The 18,785-nt window shown below is 32.3% G+C and overlaps 2 protein-coding genes and 1 long non-coding RNA gene across 3 annotated transcripts in view; 2 read left to right on the top strand and 1 right to left on the bottom strand.

The window, feature by feature from the left end:
* The window catches only part of LOC120174218, a 48,747-nt gene extending 30,202 nt beyond the window's left edge, over positions 1 to 18,545 (top strand). Inside the window, exons 8-16 of the mRNA XM_039181145.1 lie at positions 10,989 to 11,393; positions 12,307 to 12,711; positions 12,875 to 13,276; positions 14,311 to 14,415; positions 14,465 to 14,713; positions 17,039 to 17,464; positions 17,700 to 17,806; positions 17,996 to 18,195; positions 18,285 to 18,545. Coding sequence (XP_039037076.1) covers positions 10,989 to 11,393; positions 12,307 to 12,711; positions 12,875 to 13,276; positions 14,311 to 14,415; positions 14,465 to 14,713; positions 17,039 to 17,464; positions 17,700 to 17,750 — 2,043 coding nt within the window. The 3' untranslated portion in view covers positions 17,751 to 17,806; positions 17,996 to 18,195; positions 18,285 to 18,545. The remainder of the gene's footprint in view (positions 1 to 10,988; positions 11,394 to 12,306; positions 12,712 to 12,874; positions 13,277 to 14,310; positions 14,416 to 14,464; positions 14,714 to 17,038; positions 17,465 to 17,699; positions 17,807 to 17,995; positions 18,196 to 18,284) is intronic.
* On the bottom strand, positions 3,284 to 4,067 carry LOC120174217. Its single transcript, XR_005521148.1, has 3 exons — positions 3,879 to 4,067; positions 3,604 to 3,723; positions 3,284 to 3,490 (listed from the first exon to the last, which is right to left on the bottom strand). It is a non-coding gene; the product is annotated as an uncharacterized LOC120174217 (long non-coding RNA).
* Positions 7,797 to 10,181, top strand: LOC120174210 (probable disease resistance protein At4g27220). The gene has a single exon (XM_039181140.1). The coding sequence runs from the start codon at positions 7,864 to 7,866 to the stop codon at positions 10,039 to 10,041; it is 2,178 nt and encodes a 725-aa protein (XP_039037071.1). The 5' UTR covers positions 7,797 to 7,863; the 3' UTR covers positions 10,042 to 10,181.
* Positions 18,546 to 18,785: the final 240 nt, after the last annotated feature.

Below are 18,785 nucleotides of genomic sequence, written 5' to 3'. Positions count from 1 at the left end.
AAATATTTAAATCAAAATTTACTTCGAAAATTACCTCAATAATAATGGGAATACGTATGGTTCATTCACGATCGGACATAAGAAAGACATGCGGAACCACGCCCATGATTGCAGAAGCATGAGACATCCACCGATAGCAGTTTTCTTATAATTTATCGCCCGACACATTTCTCTAAAGAGAAATGGCAAAACAGCAGCGCCCCAACTATATCTCCCAGCTTCATCAAAATCGATCAAATGCCGCAACCACATACAATGCACCTGGTTGCGTGATTTGTCGGGCATCAAAATTCCTCCAATTATTCGTAGAATATATGCCCGAGCACATGCCTTTACTTGATCCTCTGAAGCATTTTCATTTAAAACCTCAAAATTAGCTTTCAACCAAGATAAAGTTATTCTACCTCCATTAAACTCTGGCGGAGCAGCTCCAAGATACTCCATGCAAATTGACTGCCAATCACCATCCGCCACACCACACATTATATTTCCGTCGACAGGAAGTCCGAGATGCATAGAGACATCCTCTAATGTAATTGTAGCCTCTCCACATGGAAGGTGAAAAGTGTGTGTCTCGGGCCTCCACCTCTCAATCAGTGCAGAAATTAGGACAGGTTCGAGTTTGCAACCTCCAATAATTGTTGCAATATACCCGAACCCGACAGAAGCCAAATATGGCAAAATACGTTCCGGTGTCGGTATACGTGGATTTTTAATAAAAGTCTCTAAAATACGATCAATATCCTAAATAATATGCATTATAAAAAATTAAAATTAATATAAATTCATAATAACTTCAAATTAAAAATAAATTTAAATATTAACATTAATTATAAAAAATATTACCATATTGCTAAAATGTCTGGAGATATGGTCAGCATCAAATCGCAGTAGCATTTCGTTTTCCATTATAACTGTAGACAAAATAATATAATTAGCACAAAAAAATAATTAATAATTCTAAATAAATTATAATTATATAAATATTATTTTAATAAAAAATAATATTTATATAATTATATTAATATAAAATATAATAACTATTTAAAAAAATACTAACATAAAAATAAATTTCTTACCACTAATAAGAAATTTAAAACTCAAATAGTTGGAGAATTTGAGTTATAGAAGAGAGGAGAATATGATTTTGGTGTGAAGAATGAGGAAGGGTTGAGGGGTTTATATAGGAGAGGATGAGGAGTAGTTGGGGAAAACGGATAGGGGTATTTATGGTATTTAATGGAAGGTGCGTCCCCGGGGATGCGCCTTCCACACGTGGCAGCCGAGTCATCAGAATCCCGTGAAGGCGCGTCCCCGGGGATGCGCCTTTCGCCAGCTCAGCCGAAAGGATGCCACTTCGGAAAATATATATCAAACGGTGCTAAAAAGGTAAATATTAGGAAAAATCGTGTCAGTTTGGTCAAATAGCCGCGGTACAGGATAAGAGGGTTGGTGGAGCTGTGGAGTGAGGATAGGTGGAGGGATAAGGAAACCATTGTTTTTGTTTTTGTTTTTGGTAAAAGGAAAGGAAAAGACCCAAAGCAGTGGAAAAAAAGTGGCTTTTGGAATTTGGATTGTTTGTGGTCAGTGGTTATTGTATTGCTATGATCTATAAAATCTTTGTTTGTTTGGTGTTTGGTGAAAAAGTTGAAGATTGAAGGAGAGGGGAAAAGGGGTTGATGAGATTTGGTTGGTTTACTTTGTTAAATGAATTCTTTCTTGGTTGGTGGGGACTTGCTTTGCTTGTCGGATTGGGCCTTGGGGTTTGGGAATTTGGGTTGGATATAGTGAAGATGTCTAAATAAAAGAGCCTTCTTTCTTCTCTAAAAATTCTCCGTAGAGCTTGACCACTATAAAGATTTGTCTTTAACTTTGTCTCCAATTATTCTCTTGGTGCTTCTTTTTCTTTGTCAAGACAATTTTTATATCAGCAATCTCATTAACCTCTTAGACCATGGCTACTGCTGAATCAGCTACTGCAATTCAAAGAAACCAAGTGAGTATTGCAATCTTGAAAGTTTCTGCCTTTCTGGATACCCTTTGTTTGGTTTCTGAGAAAACTTGAGAAGTTTGGTGGGAAAGCAAGGAATCTTGACAACTGATTATCTTTTGGATGGTTTTCCTTTTAAAGATTCGTTTGTTACTATGTATCATGAAGCTTTTCATAACATGTGTTTTTTTTGGGTGTATTGTAAGAAAGATTCTTTGAAACCTTGAACTTGATTGGGAAACATTTTTTTATGGTTAGGTTGATCTCTTGGACTTCATTGATTGGTCTGGAGTCGAATGCCTTAACCAATGCTCTCAAGCAGGTAACTCTCTTCTAGCAATTCTTGTTTGGTATTGAATTATTTAGGGTTTACTTTATTGTCCAATGTATTTATCTTGTCAAACTTTGTGGGGCTATGAAATAATTTAGTTTGAAGGTCATGAATTAGGGTTATAGAGAAGATGAAGGCTTGAATCTAGAGAGTGATGCAGACGAACAACTTTTGATATATATCCCTTTCACTCAAGTCGTTAAACTACATTCCATTGTCGTTAAGGGATCCGAAGAGGAAGGTAATGTATCTTTTAACTTGTACATTTATGCATCTGAATATCTGATCATGGATTCGATCTCGTTGAAGCCAAGTTCTATGGCTTATGACGAACACCAGTCCGAAATTGCGCCCTACGAATTTTTCTTTAGAGGTTGTTGATTGTGGTATAGTATTTCACCATGAAGATTGTCTTTTGCAGGTCCTAAGACGGTGAAACTTTTTACAAACAGGGAGCATATGGGGTTTAGGTCATTTCAAGGAATGATCACATTCTCGGAATCGGTTTATTAAGTTTAAGAACATTTCATTGATGGTATTTCGTTGTACTTAATGCAGTAATATCAATGACTTCCCTCCAAGCGACACTGCTGTTTTATCGCCAGATAATCTGAAGGTAGCTCTTCTCTGGCTGTCTTTCCATTGTCAGGAGCTACAATGCAGTAAGGGTATTTTACAAATTCGTCGTGAATCGATAAATCTTATAACATTCTTTCTCTCTCTTTTTTGTGCAGGGCAAACCTGTAGTCGTGAAGTATGTCAAGTTTCAGAATGTTCGTAGGTATGTTTATAGTTTATGCACTAAGTACCGCGTTTAGTTTTATCTTCATCAAGTAAAATAATGTTAATTTTACTTTATCATGTTTATCAGCTTGACGATATTTATCGAGGACAACCAATCGGGTTCTGAAATCACTAAAGTTCAGAAGATCGCTTTATATGGATCAACGTAAGTTCTTAATAATTCTTAATCGCCGTTCTCTGCATTATTTGATGTCATTTTCATCTTTAATGTTGCTGGACTTCAATAAATTCTAGTTTACTGGTTCCTTCTCAGCATCAACATATTGTTCAAGCCATGAACTTGTGCTTTAGTCACATTGTGTTTCTTTTGTATTGTGTTGTCTCTGTCACACCCGAGCTAAGGACAACATGATCAAATCAGCATCCTGATTATGACAAATAAAATGCCTAAATTAGCACTACAACCAAAATATTTATTAGAGCTGTAAAAAATCAGAAGTACTTGGTACAAGGGGCTAGCTTTGGAATTGACTCTCACCAGACCATACAGACAATGCCGCGTGTTTGGATTAAAGCCAGGAAGGTTACGTTGTAACCGAATTTATGACATAATCTTGTGCTCTCCCTCACCGGGAACATTCGCATCAGAAAGAATAACCTTCAAATAATCACCAATGCAGCCCCATAAATAAATTTAGAGACAAAGTATCCAGAAAGTAAAACGTGCATGGGGAAATTATACTGAAAGGATAACTCCATTTTGCAAGGAATCATCCAATCTCTGAAGCCAAAGAAGGATAATGTCCTTCACACCTTTGTATTTCGCCAGCCAGGATTGTGATTCAACCTAGATTGTATATAATACTGCAGAGCTACAGACAACACAGCCATAAATGAAGTGCCAGGAGTAATAACATTTGAGTCGCATGTTTCAAGTTTTTCCTTGGGGGACAAAGCTTTCCCCTCAGCCTCGAACTCTTTCCTCAATCTCTCTTCTTCAGCTGCCTATCATGCAATAAACAACCAAGAGAAAAATCAAATAAACCCAACAATTAGGATCCACTAAATAATGCAAAGACTTGCTGCCTCAGCAGCATCTTTTGCGGCTCTAAAGCGTCGACTACGTTGCTGGTTCATTTTACCATCTACAAAAATTAAATATACAAGATTGAATTAAAGAAACAACTAAATAAGAAAGAAAATGCAATAAAAATGGAATAAATCCTACCGATTGCCATATAGAGAAGCTTTCTAGGACGAACCAATGAGAAGAGATGGTCAATATAGTCGAAGATTGATTTAAATACATCATCATAAGTGGCAGGTGCCGGCTGTATGCAAAATAAATAAAACAAGTGATATCCGTTAAAAATCAGGGCCAGACCAGAAATAAAAACAATATTCCAACTCATGGACCACAAAAAAGGTTGATGCACCAATCATCGAAGACAATGCTTTCAGATCCATGGTAATCTAGATCATAGTAAGAAAGGAAAGCATATTACAACTTCCTGACACACAAAGAAACACATTCAAGGCAAATGCATTTTCAGCTGCGACCATCAAAATCATACAATAACAATAGTCTGTCAATCCACCACTTGATTACCCGGAAACTTGCTTTCAATAAAATTTGTATTTTGATACACATTGCAAAAATAGACCACACTTACAACCTTCTCCTTCCTAAAAGCTAACTCTAGCATCATAATTCCCTTCTGAAGCAATGTCAATTTACCCGATAGGCGATTACACTTAGCAAACTAAAACACACTCAAAAAGCACGTTTCCAAACAGCTCGGAACTCAATTTTCATAATGAATTCACTAACAACAAACAAAATAAATCAATTAAAATAGTCCACAGGAAAGGAAATTCTAAAGAGGTTTTTTCTTCTTCTAAATACCTTGCCCTCGGGGTGAAAACAGGGATGAATGATCCCGTTCATATCGAGATAAAGATTATCAAATTCGAGGCCGTTAGGGTTAGGTTTAGAGACGTCGATCGGTATTTGATTTCCATTTTCGTATTCTTTCGTCTCTTCCTCTATTATGTCGACGATCGATTGCGGGTACCGATCAGCTAACCACCTGTAAAACGCCGGTACTCCCATGGCTGCGCGGTGAAGCGGTTGCTCCGGTCGACTGAGGTCTCGGGCTTTTCTTTTTCCCCCTATCGGAAATAGAAATAATTAGAGAATTCGAGATATGTGTGTGACTAGGGGTGTAAACGAGCCGAGTCGAGCTCTAGTATTGTTGAGCTCGACTCGACTCGAAAACTTTGAAATGAAGCTCGACTCGATTCGAAAACTCGCGAGCTTAAATTTTCAAGCTCGACTCGAACTCGAAATCCTAAACTGAAGCTCGTGAGCAGCTCAAAAAGGCTCGAAATGAAAAAAAATTATTAAATTTAACTCGATTGAAGCCTCAAACTCAAACTCGAACATGAACCTTAAATACAAGAAATCTTACTGTATTTTTTTTATAAAAAAATCAATACATAAATATTAATATTATTAATAATTTATTTCTAAAAAAATAAAATCTTAATATATTATATTTTCGAGTTGCTCACGAGCTTTTCGAGTCGAATATCGAGTAGCTCGTTTCGGCTCGTTAAGAACTCGAGTCGAGCTCGAGTTCGAGTCGAGTCCATTCGATCCGAGTATTTATCGAACTTTGATAGAGTCAATCTTGAATAACTCGCGATCTGTCTCGTCTCATTTACAGCCCTATGTGTGACGGCGAAGTTGTACGGTCTTTAATAGGCATGTATTTTATGAGCGTGGCTTGTAAATGACTAAATTGCCATCCAATATGGTGGGAACAAGAGGAAGGTGGCATTATTCAATTGGGCCGAAAAGAATAAACATAGTTTTAAAATTTTAAAGGGTAAACTACTCATATAGTCTCTAAACTATAACACATTTTTATTTTAATCTCCCTATAATAAATAAAAACAAAATGATCCCTCTAATTAGTTTGAAGTTACAAGGTCTTTTTTCATTAAAAGAAGAAAGGAAAGGTGATAGTTATTAAATTTGGCATCATAAAAAATTAATACTTAAATTTTATATTTTAAGTTAATTTAATTTTAATTCTAAAAAATAATTTACGTCATTTAAATATCATATAAACTTAATCCTAATTATATAACACTTTCTCTATTTCTTCTCCCCTCTATTTCTTCAAAAAGTCTTATTTTTTTTCATAAATCTGGACGAATATAGAATAATATTTGTTTAAAGACTCTTAATCTTTTAATAATGAACACTTATATTTTTAGTATGTACGATATTATATTTCAAGGGATAATAATAAATTTCTTAACTACTAATGTGGTTCGAAAACTCTTGTCTGTTTCAAATCCTATCCTAAACTGAAAACAAAATTGATATCAAACTATTATTTACTTTATTATCCAAAGACATCGCTGAAGTAAGCTATTTTTCATATTCATTAATGGATTTTTTATTTTTGTTTAATTTAAGAATACAATTGCTAAAACATTGGTAATATTGTCGGGTTTGAAATGAACAGTTGATTGGTAAAACACCGTATGTGTATGTTAACAAAAGTATATATTAGAGGAGTTTAAAATATAATCGGTTAATATAAAGTTTTAAAAAAATAATAATCAGTTGTAATATATCAAATCTATAACTGTTGTAATCGTCCCTTAAGTTCGGAACGAGTCTCGACTTATTTGTGAAAAATTCGATTTTGTGAAGAAATGTTTTGGAGTCACCAAAGACCTTTTGGGTTAGGTAAGCGAAATGAAACAAGCATGTCAATTTTAAAATAAATAAAATGTAAAAAGTGACCAAAACAAAATAAAATAAATTAATATGCCCAAAATAAAAAAAGATAATTAAAATGTGACTTTAGTGACTAACATGTAATTATGTGGTTAAACTAGGGGACTAAAACGTGATTTACCCGGTTTCAAACCTAAGCATATTCTGAACCAAGTAATAAGGAGAAATATCACAAATAAACCCTACTATTCGAAATAAAACCAAAATAGCCCCTAAATTAGTGACCAAGATGAAAAAATATGACGAATCATCGGAGGCCTAAACACGATTAGACCCTAAACTTTAATAAAAACCTAAAACTAAGTAAAAATGTAACCTAAACTAATCACTTAGCCACCTCCCTCACTCTATTATCTCCCTCTTTCCTTCATGCGGTCGAAAAGGCCGAGAGCCAAGCCCCAAGTGAATACCTCAAACATTTGATCAGTAACTAAAGTGTAATAATTTAAAATTTAGCGATTTAATTTTTATTAAGTGAATTGTTTAAGGACTAATTTGGAAAATTTTGTCTAAGACTTATTATCAAAGATTAAACGATAAAAGGACATAATGCTCTTTTAGCAGGAAATGAATTAGAGGTAAGGGAAAGAAAAGTCAGAGAGTATCTTCATCTTCTCCTTCCTTTCTAGTTTCTACCGTGAAAACCATCGCTAAGGTAAGAGATTTTAAAGTTGTTTGTTTCTTGCATTTTTGAGTTGGGTTCTAGTTCTTGGGTGGTATAGAAGCTTAAGGAAGCTTAAAGATGATTAGAAATTAAGAGATTGGTGAATTAATGATAAATTGGTAAAATGAGTTTTTAAGGGATTTGATTAGATTGATTAATATTTGGATTTTTAAAGGTATATTTGATTTGTCCAGGTTCTATTTAAGGTGTTTGAAGTATTAGAAAGGTTTATTTTTAAAGGAATATTTTTGAAGGTGTTTTGTCATTTGGCTTATTCCATAGTTGTCTTTCTCTTCTAGCTTAAAGAAGAAGAAAAAATGGAATCTATTGTAAGCAGTGCTGCCAGTACAGTTGCCGAATACACGTTTGGTGTCATCAAACGTGGGTTTGGGTACTTAATATATGTTGACAGCAATGTCCAGGATCTGAAGGAGCAAGTTGGAAAGCTGGAAGATGCTCGAGAAAGAGTGCAGCATTCTGTCGATCGGGCCATAAGGAATGCAGAGAAGATTGAAGCGGATGTCCTTAAATGGTTGGCCAACGTTGATAAGAAGTTGACTGAAAACGTTGAGGAGAAATTGAAGGAAGATGAGGAGAAAGCAAAGAATAAATGTTTCTTTGCTCTGTGTCCGAATGTCAAGTCTCGCTACCTAGTCAGCAAGAAAGCGGTGGACGAGAAGCATGCTATCAGTGAACTCCTGGAACAAGGGAAATTCGACAAAGTTTCGTATTCTCCTCCTATAGAGGGGATAGTGACCAAAGGTTACAAGGCCTTTGAATCGAGAACAACAACCTTGAAGGGGATTATGGAGGCCTTAAATGAATCAAGTGTTCGAATTGTTGGAATATACGGGATGGCTGGCGTAGGCAAGACCACGCTTGCCAAAGAAGAAGTTGCTGCCAGAGTAAAGGAGGAGCACTTGTTCGACGAATTTGCAATGACCACTGTCACTCATAATCCAGACATAAGAAAAATTCAAGGAGAAATTGCTGACATGTTAGGCCTGCATTATGAGAAGGAGACTGTTAGCGGAAGAGCAATGGAGCTACGCGAGCGGTTGAAGACCGACAAAAGGATCCTCATAGTTTTGGATGACCTATGGCAGAAACTTGACCTCGAAGAGGTTGGTATCTCGTTTGAGGATCAAGCTGCTAAAGGATCTTCTATCGCAGGATGCAAAATACTGCTGACTTCCAGAAGATTTGACGTGCTTTGCATCATGCGTGCTGAGAAGAGTTTCAAAGTTGAAATTTTATCACAAGAAGAATCGATGATTCTTTTTGCAAAAACAGTGGGTGACATATCTGGTGATTATGAACGCAGAGTGAATGAATTGGTGAAAAAATGTGAAGGGTTGCCTGTCGCTATCTTAGCAATTGCAAATGCTTTGAAAGGTAAGGATCTCACGTCTTGGGATGATGCCTTGCTGCAGCTACGACGGTCAAATCCATCAAACATAGAGGGGATGCAAAAAAATGTATATTCTACCATCGAGTTGAGTTACAAATGGCTGAGAAATGAGGAAGCACAATCTTTGTTCCTGATATGCGGCCTGCATCCTCAGAGTTTTGATATCCGTGTCTTTGATTTGCTGCAATATAGCTTTGGTCTAGATCTTTTGGAAGGCATCTACACGATGGAAGAAGCAAGAAAAAGGATAGATGCACTAGTTCATAAGCTCAAAGATTCTAGCTTACTACTTGAGGGAAAAGGTTACAAATGGGTGAAAATGCATGATCTTATACGAGATGTTTCCATTTCAATTGCATCAAAAAACAAGGGAATGTGGGTCATAAGGGATGCAAATCATCTGAAGGAATTGTTGAAGAAGGGGAATCTCAATGGTTGCACAGCTATCTCGTTGCCACACAGCAACATGGCTGACCTTTCTGATGTGGACTGTTCGAATTTGGAGTTACTCATGTTTCTGAATAAAGATCCATCTTTCAGAGTCTCGGAAACTTTTTTCAAAGATATGTATAAGCTGAAGGTGTTAAGCGTAACTGGTATGAGTTTTCCATATTCTCTGCCTTCATCTTTTCGTTCATTAACAAACCTTCAAACTTTGCGTTTATGTGAATGCGAGTTGTCTGAGATAGCCATCGTAGAGAAGCTGAAGAAATTAGATATACTCAGCTTTCAAGGTTCCACCATTACGAAATTGCCAATAGAGATTGCACAATTGACCCAACTAAAGTTATTAGATTTGAGTGAATGTTCTAAACTTGAAGTCATCCCAGAAAATGTCCTAGCAAAATTGTATAGATTAGAAGAGCTACTTGTTGGCAATAGCTTTCGTGAATGGAATGTTGGAGGTAATGCTCGACTTGAAGAGTTGAATAACTTATCTTCTTTGTCAGCATTAGATGTATCCATTCCGGATGCCAGAATTATGCCAAAAGAAGACTTGTTCTTGAGAAAGTTGGAAAGATACAAGATTGTTATAGGAGAATTTCATGAGCGTTCCATTTTCATTACTAAGAGTAAAGCTTAAAAAACGTTGCAACTTGAGTTAGACATTGGCAACGGCTTAGATAAAGGGATGGAAATGTTGATAAAGATTGCTGAAGAGTTACGCATAGAGGGATTGAAAGGTGCCAAGGATATGTCTTTTGAGTTATTAGATACAGACGGTTTTCCATATCTCAAGTATCTTACTATTAGAGAGCAAGGGTCCTCGGAGATTAAATGGATCATTAACTCCATGTCCATGGGATTGGCTCCGCGTAAAGTATTCCCTGCTTTAGAGACAATGGTTCTCTATGGTCTGCGTAATCTGGATAAGATATGCCATGGTAAATTCATCAAAACAGAGTCACTTAGCCACCTAACAACCGTAACAATTCACAGTTGTGATAGACTGAAGAACCTGTTTCCGTTCTCCATAGCCAGAAATCTCAACCAACTGCAACAAATAACTGTAGATGATTGCGAGAACATCACGGAGATTGTTGCAGGGGAACGGATGGAAGACAATGACGAGAATGACATCCTAGAGTTTTGTTGCTTAAAATCTTTGCAACTGATCAATTTGCCAAATTTCAAAAGCTTTTATTCCCAGGAGACAACAGCTTCCTCTTCATCCAGCCATAGTAATACAGAATCTAAACCCATTCCGCTCTTCAACCCAAAGGTATCCATTATACTCATAATTTCTGGGTTTTTTACAATTTACATGAGAATCGTGGCTTTGGTTTTAAATGTTTGCCTTAACATTGGCTTCAGATATATTGGTTGGAAAGAATGAGTAGCACACAACTGAGCTGAACAATTTATGTACTTAATTTGTTGCTGCCAAAAATATTTAAATAACGTAAAAGAATCTTGGATATTTCAATGATAGCAAAAACTAGTACTTAATATTTTAATTAAAGAAAAATTGATATAAATAATTATCGCTTTCAATGATAATACAAAAGTAAATATATTTTTCATTTGCAGGTTTCATGTCCTGCCTTGGAGACGTTGAGAGTGGAGGGGTGCCATAAGTTGAAGAGTGTGTTTACTTCATCTATGGTTAAAAGCTTTGTTCAACTCGAAGATCTTGTAGTTTCTGATTGCGATGAAATGGAAGAGGTGATACAAGGAATATTAGGAGGAGAAGAAAGGATTAGTAGCTGCATAAGTCTGTTTCCTAAGCTCGACTCCTTGGATCTCGTCGACCTTCCCAAACTCAGAAGGTTTTGTAGTGGAACTGATATTTCGATTGAATTTACCTCTCTAAGGTATTTACGTATAAGGGGATGTCGTGGTTTGAGCACTTTTCATTTGAATAGTACAAATGTTGTTGGAAAGAGCAGCGGTAACATCTCACTTGGTCAGCCACAATATCTCTTCCATGAAAAGGTATGTATTAATATCCAATCTTAGTTAAATCTCATCTATCTAATTATGGTGATAAGTATTTATTATAAATATTTTTATTTTTGAAAATTTAAAACGATTAATATGATAATTTAATCTTTCAAATTTAAATTTTATTTTTAGTGAGAATCTAAGAAAAAATGTAAAAAAGAACTATAACTTTTAATAGATGTTGAGTTTTTTAAAGTGATAATTTGAATGAGACAATTTAAAAACTTAAAAGTGAGCGAACAACAATTTACAATTATAAATGATTAATAATTTGTAAATAAAATTATAGCAAATGAATATATAATAAAATAATTTTACATTAGTGGATACAACGACTATTAAACATTAAGTTTTAAAATTGTTGTTTAAATTGTTGTAATTTAAGATGGTAACTCATTATTAAGTTGCAATAGTATATTTAAGATGGTAACATTCAGAAGATTCTTGTTATACAATTTTTCTTTGTTATTAAATAATTAATCTTATAAATAGTCAATACAATTTAGTGTTTTGGATGTGTGGGTTAGAGTGTGCAAATAATAAACATCCAAACATTGAATGTTTTGTAGCAAGTTATTGTAATTGTTAATTCACAATCTTATCAACATGTATGTTTAATAATTCTAAATTAAAACCTTCAGATATATTGTGGCTTTGGTTTTAAATGTTTGCCTTAACATTGGCTTCAGATATATTGGTTGGAAAGAATGAGTAGCACACAACTGAGCTGAACAATTTATGTACTTAATTTGTTGCTGCCAAAAATATTTAAATAACATAAAAGAATCTTGGATATTTCATTGATAGCAAAAACTAGTACTTAATATTTTAATTAAAGAAAATTTGATATAAATAATTATCGTTTTCAGTGATAATACAAAAATAAATATATTTTTCTTTGCAGGTTTCATGTCCTGCCTTGGAGACGATGAGAGTGAAGGAATGCCATAAGTTGAAGTATTTATTTATTTCATCTATGGTTAAAAGCTTTGTTCAACTCAAAACACTTGAAGTTTTTTATTGTGATGAACTGGAAGAGGTGATACAAGGAATATTAGGAGAAGAAGAAAGGATTAGCAGCTGCATAAGTCTGTTTCCTAAGCTCGTCTACTTGCGGCTCGTTCAACTTCCCAAACTCAGAAGGTTTTGCAGTGGAACTGGTATTTCGATTGAATTTACCTCGCTAAGGTATTTATATATATGGAGTTGTCGTGGTTTGAGCACTTTCCATTTGAATAGTACAAATATTGTTGGAAAGAGTAGCGGTAACATCTCACTTGATCAGCCACAACATCTCTTTAATGAAAAGGTATGCATTAAAATCCAATCTTGGATATTTAAATAACGTAAAAGAATCTTGGATATTTCAATGATAGTAAAAACTAGTACTTACTATTTTAATTAAAAAAATTGATATAAATAAGTATCGTTTTCTGTGATAATACAGAAATAAATATATTTTTCATTTGCAGGTTTTATGTCATGCCTTGGAGATTGTGAAAGTGTTGGAATTGCATAAGCTGAAGTATGTATTTATTTCATCTACGGTTAAAAGCTTTGTTCAACTCAAAGAACTTCAAGTTTCTTTTTGTGATGAACTGGAAGAGGTAATACAAGGAGTATTAGGAGAAGAAAGGATTAGCAGCTTCATAAGTCTGTTTCCTAAACTCGGCTCCTTAGGTCTCAATAAACTTCCCAAGCTCAAAAGGTTTTGCAGTGGAACTGATAATTCGATTGAATTTACCTCTCTAAGGTATTTACGTATAAGGGAATGTAGTGGTTTGAGCACTTTCCATTTGAATAGTACAGATGTTGTTGGAAAGAGCAGCGGTAACATCTCACTTGATCAGCCACAACATCTCTTCCATGAAAAGGTATGTATTAATATCCAATCTTAGTTAAATCTCATCTATCTAATTATGGTGATTGGTATTTATTATAAATATTATTATTTTTGAAAATTTAAAACGACTAATATGATAATTTAAGCTTTGAAATTTGAAATTTAATTTTTGGTGAGAATCAATAAAAAAAAGGTAAAAAAGAAGTATGACTTTTAATAGATGTTGAAATTTTTTAATAGTGTGCAAATAATGAACTACTAGTTTTTTACGTATATCTATATATTGTTATTTTTAGTTGTGATAGTTTGTTTGCTGCTATCTACCATACCCTCATAATACATTCTTTTAAATTAAAATTTGTTATTAAAATAAACTTATTAATAAATATAATAGTCGAATTGATAATTATAATTATAAAAACGACTTAAGAACATCCAAAAAGTGAATGCTTTGTAGCAAGTTATTGTAATTATTACTTCACAATCTTATACACATGTATGTTTCATAATTCTAAATTAAAACCTTTAATTTTTTAACACATTATAAATTATTAATATACTAGAAAATAATTAAAAAGATGGAGATGGTAAATTAATAATATTAGAATAAATTATGGATAAATTATAAACATGTAAAAATTATTTTTTATAGAAAAATCAACTTCATAGAATTAGTACATATTTGAAAAAATATATATTTATTATGAAAACTAATTAAATATTATTATTATAGAATGTTATAGTACTCATTTAAATTCAGATAAAAAAATTATAATAAAAATTTCTATTGCTATCAAGGTTTAAAATTTTCTTAGATTTATTTATATTTTAAATTTAAACTTTGAAATTATATATTGGTTGGAAAGAATAAGTAGCACACAACTGAGCTGAACAATTTATGTACTTAATTTGTTGTTGCCAAAAATATTTAAATAACGTAAAAGAATCTTGGATATTTCAATGACAGCAAAAACTAGTACTTAATATTATAATTAAAGAAAAATTGATAGAAATAATTATCGATTTCAGTGATAATACATAAATAAATATATTTTTCATTTGCAGGTTTCATGTCCTGCCTTGGAGACATTGAGAGTGATGGGATGCCATAAGTTGAAGTGTGTGTTTAGTTCATCTATGGTTAAAAGCTTTGTTCAACTCAAAGAACTTGTAGTTTCTGATTGTGTTGAAATGGAAGAGGCAATACAAGGAGTATTAGGAGAAGAAAAGGATTAGCAGCTGCATAAGTCTGTTTCCTAAACTTGATTCCTTGAACCTCGACAAACTTCCCAAACTCAGAAGGTTTTGCAGTGGAACTGATATTTCGATTGGATTTACCTCTCTAAAAAAATTAGATATACGACAATGTCGTGGCTTGGACATTTTCCATTGGAATAGTACAAATATTGATGGAAAGAGCAGCGGTAACATCTCACTTGATCAGCCACAACATCTCTTCCATGAAAAGGTATGTATTAATATCCAATCTTAGTTAAATCTCATCTAACTAATTATGGTGATCAATATTTATTATAAATATTATTATTTTTGAAAATTTAAAACGATTAATATGATAATTTAATCTTTGAAAATTTAAATTTTATTTTTGGTGAGAATCTAAGAAAAAAAGGTAACATTAGTGGATACAACGACAATTAAACATTAAATTTTAAAATAGTTTGCCAATATTTTTAAAATTGTTGTAATTTAAGATGGTAACTCATAATTAAGTTGCAATAGTATATTATTTAAGATGGTAACATTCAGAAGATTGTTGTTATACAAATTTTCTTTCTTATTAAATAATTAATCTTATAAATAGTCAATGCAATTTAGGGTCTGTTTGTTTCCCGTAATTGGAATTACGGAATTGGTTTTCCCCGAATTCCCGTGTTTGTTTCACGTAATTCGTTTTCCGGAAAATATTTTCCCGTATTTGTTTCACGTAATTCGTTTTCCGGAAAACGTTTTCCCGTGTTTATTTCACGTAATTCGTTTTCCGGAATGTAATTCATTTTCCTAGTAACAGAATTTCCTTTGTGTTTTCTGTAAAATGACTTACGGATTCATTTTCCGTAAGTCATTTTTCGAACTTTTCACTTCAAAGCAAAAATACTCAAAATAATTTTATTTTATGAATTTAATATTAATAAAATATTTAATATCATTTTCATCAAAATATTAATTATTAAAATATTTAAAATATATTTATTAATATTTATAGTAATATAATATTATATTTTTAATATTATATAAAATAATCAATTATATTATAATAATATAAGATATTATATTTTTATTTTAATAATATATAATAAATTTTTTTATATATTTAATAATGAATAATATTATTTATATATTTCAATAATATTTTAGTAAAGATATTAAAATATACTAATTAATATTTTTAAAATATAATATAGTACTATTACTTTAATAAATAATTAATATAATTTATAAAATTTTATTTCACTAAAATATACCGAAAAAATGTTTAAATAACATCTTCCAAACATCATAAAACGTTTTCCAGATGTTTTCCAGAAATGTAATTCATTTTCCAGAAATGTAATTCATTTTACAGAAATGTAATTCATTTTCCAGAATTCAAATTCTAGTAATTCATTTTCCAGTAATTCAAATTCCAGTAATTCAAATTCTAGTAATTCATTTTCTGGAAAACCAATTACAGCTAAACAAACAGACTCTTAGTGTTTTAGATGAGTGGGCTAGAGTGTCCAAATAATAAACATCCCAACATTGAATGTTTTGTAGCAGGTTATTGTAATTGTTAATTCACAATCTTATCAACATGTATGTTTAATAATTCTAAATTAAAACCTTTAATTTATTAAAACATTATAATTTATTAATATACTAGAAAATAATTAAAAAGATGGAGATGATAAATTAATAATATTAGAATAAATTATGGATAAATTGTAGTTTAACCATTTATAACAAACTACTGAATTATGATAATTTACTCGATAATCATAAATTTTATAATTATATTGTAAAAATTATTTTTTATAGGAAAATCAACTTCATAGAATTAGTACCTATTTGAATATATATATATATATATATATTTATTATGAAAACTAATTATAGATTATCATTATAAAATATTATAGCACTCATATTTAAATATTCATATTTAAATTCATATAAAAAATAAATCTTTATAATAAAAATTTATATTATAAATAAATCTTATAAAATTTTTCTTAGATTTATTTATATTTTAAATTTAAACTTTGAAATTTTGGTCAACAATATCTAGAGCAAGTGAATGAAAGCTCTCAGTTGACACATTTCCTCTCCCCTAGGTCGTGGGTTCAATATAAAAAAAAATTCCCCCTTCCCTCCTCATAGGTAGAATTCGTTCAAAAAAAACAAAACAAAAAATTGTATTAATAAAAAAAACTAGTGTATATATGATTAAACTCTAAGATGGAATATTACTAAGGTTTTTGCAACAACAAAAAAATATTTAAATAACCTAAAAGAACCTTGGGTGTTTACATGAAAACAAAAATTAGTACTTGAATATTTAATCAAATAATAATATTAATTAAAAATTTTCTATAAATAATTATTGGTTTCGGTGATAATACAACATAAAAATAAGAATAGAAATATTTCAGAAATAAGATTTGAATCAGAATCTCAATTCCAAGAAGGCAAACAGTGGTGTTATGAAATCATTTTCTCCACGACTCATTCTTGACTCTTGGTTTAATTTATTTTACCCTATCTAATCTAATCTTAATTTAATTTTTATTGGCAGATTTCATGTCCTGTCTTGGAGAAGTTGCTGGTATGGTATTGTGATAAGTTGAAGTATGTATTTACTTCATCTACAGTTAAAACCTTTGTCCAAATCAAAGAACTTTTTATTTTACAATGTGATGAAATGGAAGAGGTAATACAAGGTGGGGATAATGATGATGATGAAATCAGTTTCCCCCAACTCAACATTTTGAGATTTGAAAATCTACAAAAGCTGGAGAGTTTCTGCTCATCAGGGAATTATAACTTTGGGTTTCCATCCTTACAAACTGTACTTGTGTATGAATGCCCAAAGATGAAGACGTTCTCTCGAGGACACTCAAACACCCCAATGTTACATAAAGTTACACTAAATAAGTGGCCAGATGAATGGCGTTGGGAAGGCAGCCTTAATCACACCATACAACAGCTCTTTCGAGAAAAGGTAAATTTATATTTTTCCAAATATCCTTATCAACGATTGGTTCTTCACTTCACTCTAAACTCTGTTGTGCAAGCAAAACCAAAGAATTACAATGAGAAGAACGACTTCTAAAGGTTCTATTTAATGGATATAAAAGAATAATGATGATAGAACTATATTTGTTTATATTGGAAGATGCTATTATATATTATTTGATAAATTATAATTACTTCTTCACACTTATTAATCATTACAGAATGACATGACAGAAGAATACAACACTCTGAAGAATGATAGAATGACATAATAGAAGAATCTAAGATCACTGAAGAACAAAGAAATCATTCAACTTCTAATGCCCAAGTAAGCTTATACTCATCCTAATTTCTTATTGCTTTTCTCTTCTCTTTCATGACTAATATTAATCTTTTTAGAGAAAGACTATATTAGTCTAAGAATCTGTAAGATTGAATTTAGTGGGTTAATGGATATAAAATAATTGTGAAGATATACATTTCTTACTTCTTAGTCTTGACAGTTAATTTGCTGTAGGACATTAATGAAATTGGTAGAGATGATTAGCTTAAGCCTAAAGTTTGACAGTCAATGCCAATGCTGCCTTCCTACTCTTCTCATATGCTGTGATGCGTTGCTTGGATCCCCCTTTTTGTCTTGATTAAAAATGCTGATCGGCTTGATGGCTTTCGAGTAATGAATCTGTGTTTGAAGGTGAAATGATGGAGTGTTAAAAGGTGATCCCTTCACTAGATTAAAGCTTTTGACGATGGGATTGTTTTATATTAGCCATGTGTGGTAAAACCAGATTTTCTTTTCTTGTCAGATTTCAGGTTAAACAATCTATTTCAGGTCTGCTTTGTTTTCGTGTGCTGATCCTGGTGTAATGGATACAAATATTGCTAAGTTCAAGCAATGAAGATGGCCATGGAGGGTTTCTTACAACCGGAATGAAACAATCAAGTTTGCTTGATTATTGTATTCACTTTGGTTATTACAATCAGCTAGTGTTTGAAATATTGTTGGTGTAAATATCATTTGAAATACATACTAGACCAATAATTTTAAGGGTAAACTACTACTTAAATTATCAGTTTTAGTACACAAACTTTCGTTTTCTTTTAAAATTATGCATAACATTTAGTTTTTGTTTCATTTTAATATCCATCCGTTAAAAATTAACGAACAGGATGACATGGCATAGTTTCGATGGACGAATGACTAATCAGAACGGTGGAGATCGAAGAATTAAGAAATAGAAGAGTCCGTCGATTTGGAGATATTGAGGCGTTTCCCTGGAGTCGAAAAGGTGTGGGTTGGAAAGTTT

Source organism: Hibiscus syriacus, unplaced genomic scaffold (assembly GCF_006381635.1).
Source record: "Hibiscus syriacus cultivar Baekdansim isolate YM2019G1 unplaced genomic scaffold, ASM638163v2 tig00112043_pilon, whole genome shotgun sequence".
In the NCBI taxonomy this organism is placed as follows: Eukaryota; Viridiplantae; Streptophyta; class Magnoliopsida; order Malvales; family Malvaceae; genus Hibiscus; species Hibiscus syriacus.
The sequence above is the reverse complement of the archived record's forward strand: the minus strand, read 5'-3'. Positions and strand labels throughout refer to the sequence as shown.

Bases quoted from the DNA above. Each gene is read 5' to 3' on its own strand.
- LOC120174210 (XM_039181140.1), top strand. From the start codon at position 7,864: ATGGAATCTATTGTAAGCAGTGCTGCCAGTACAGTTGCCGAATACACG.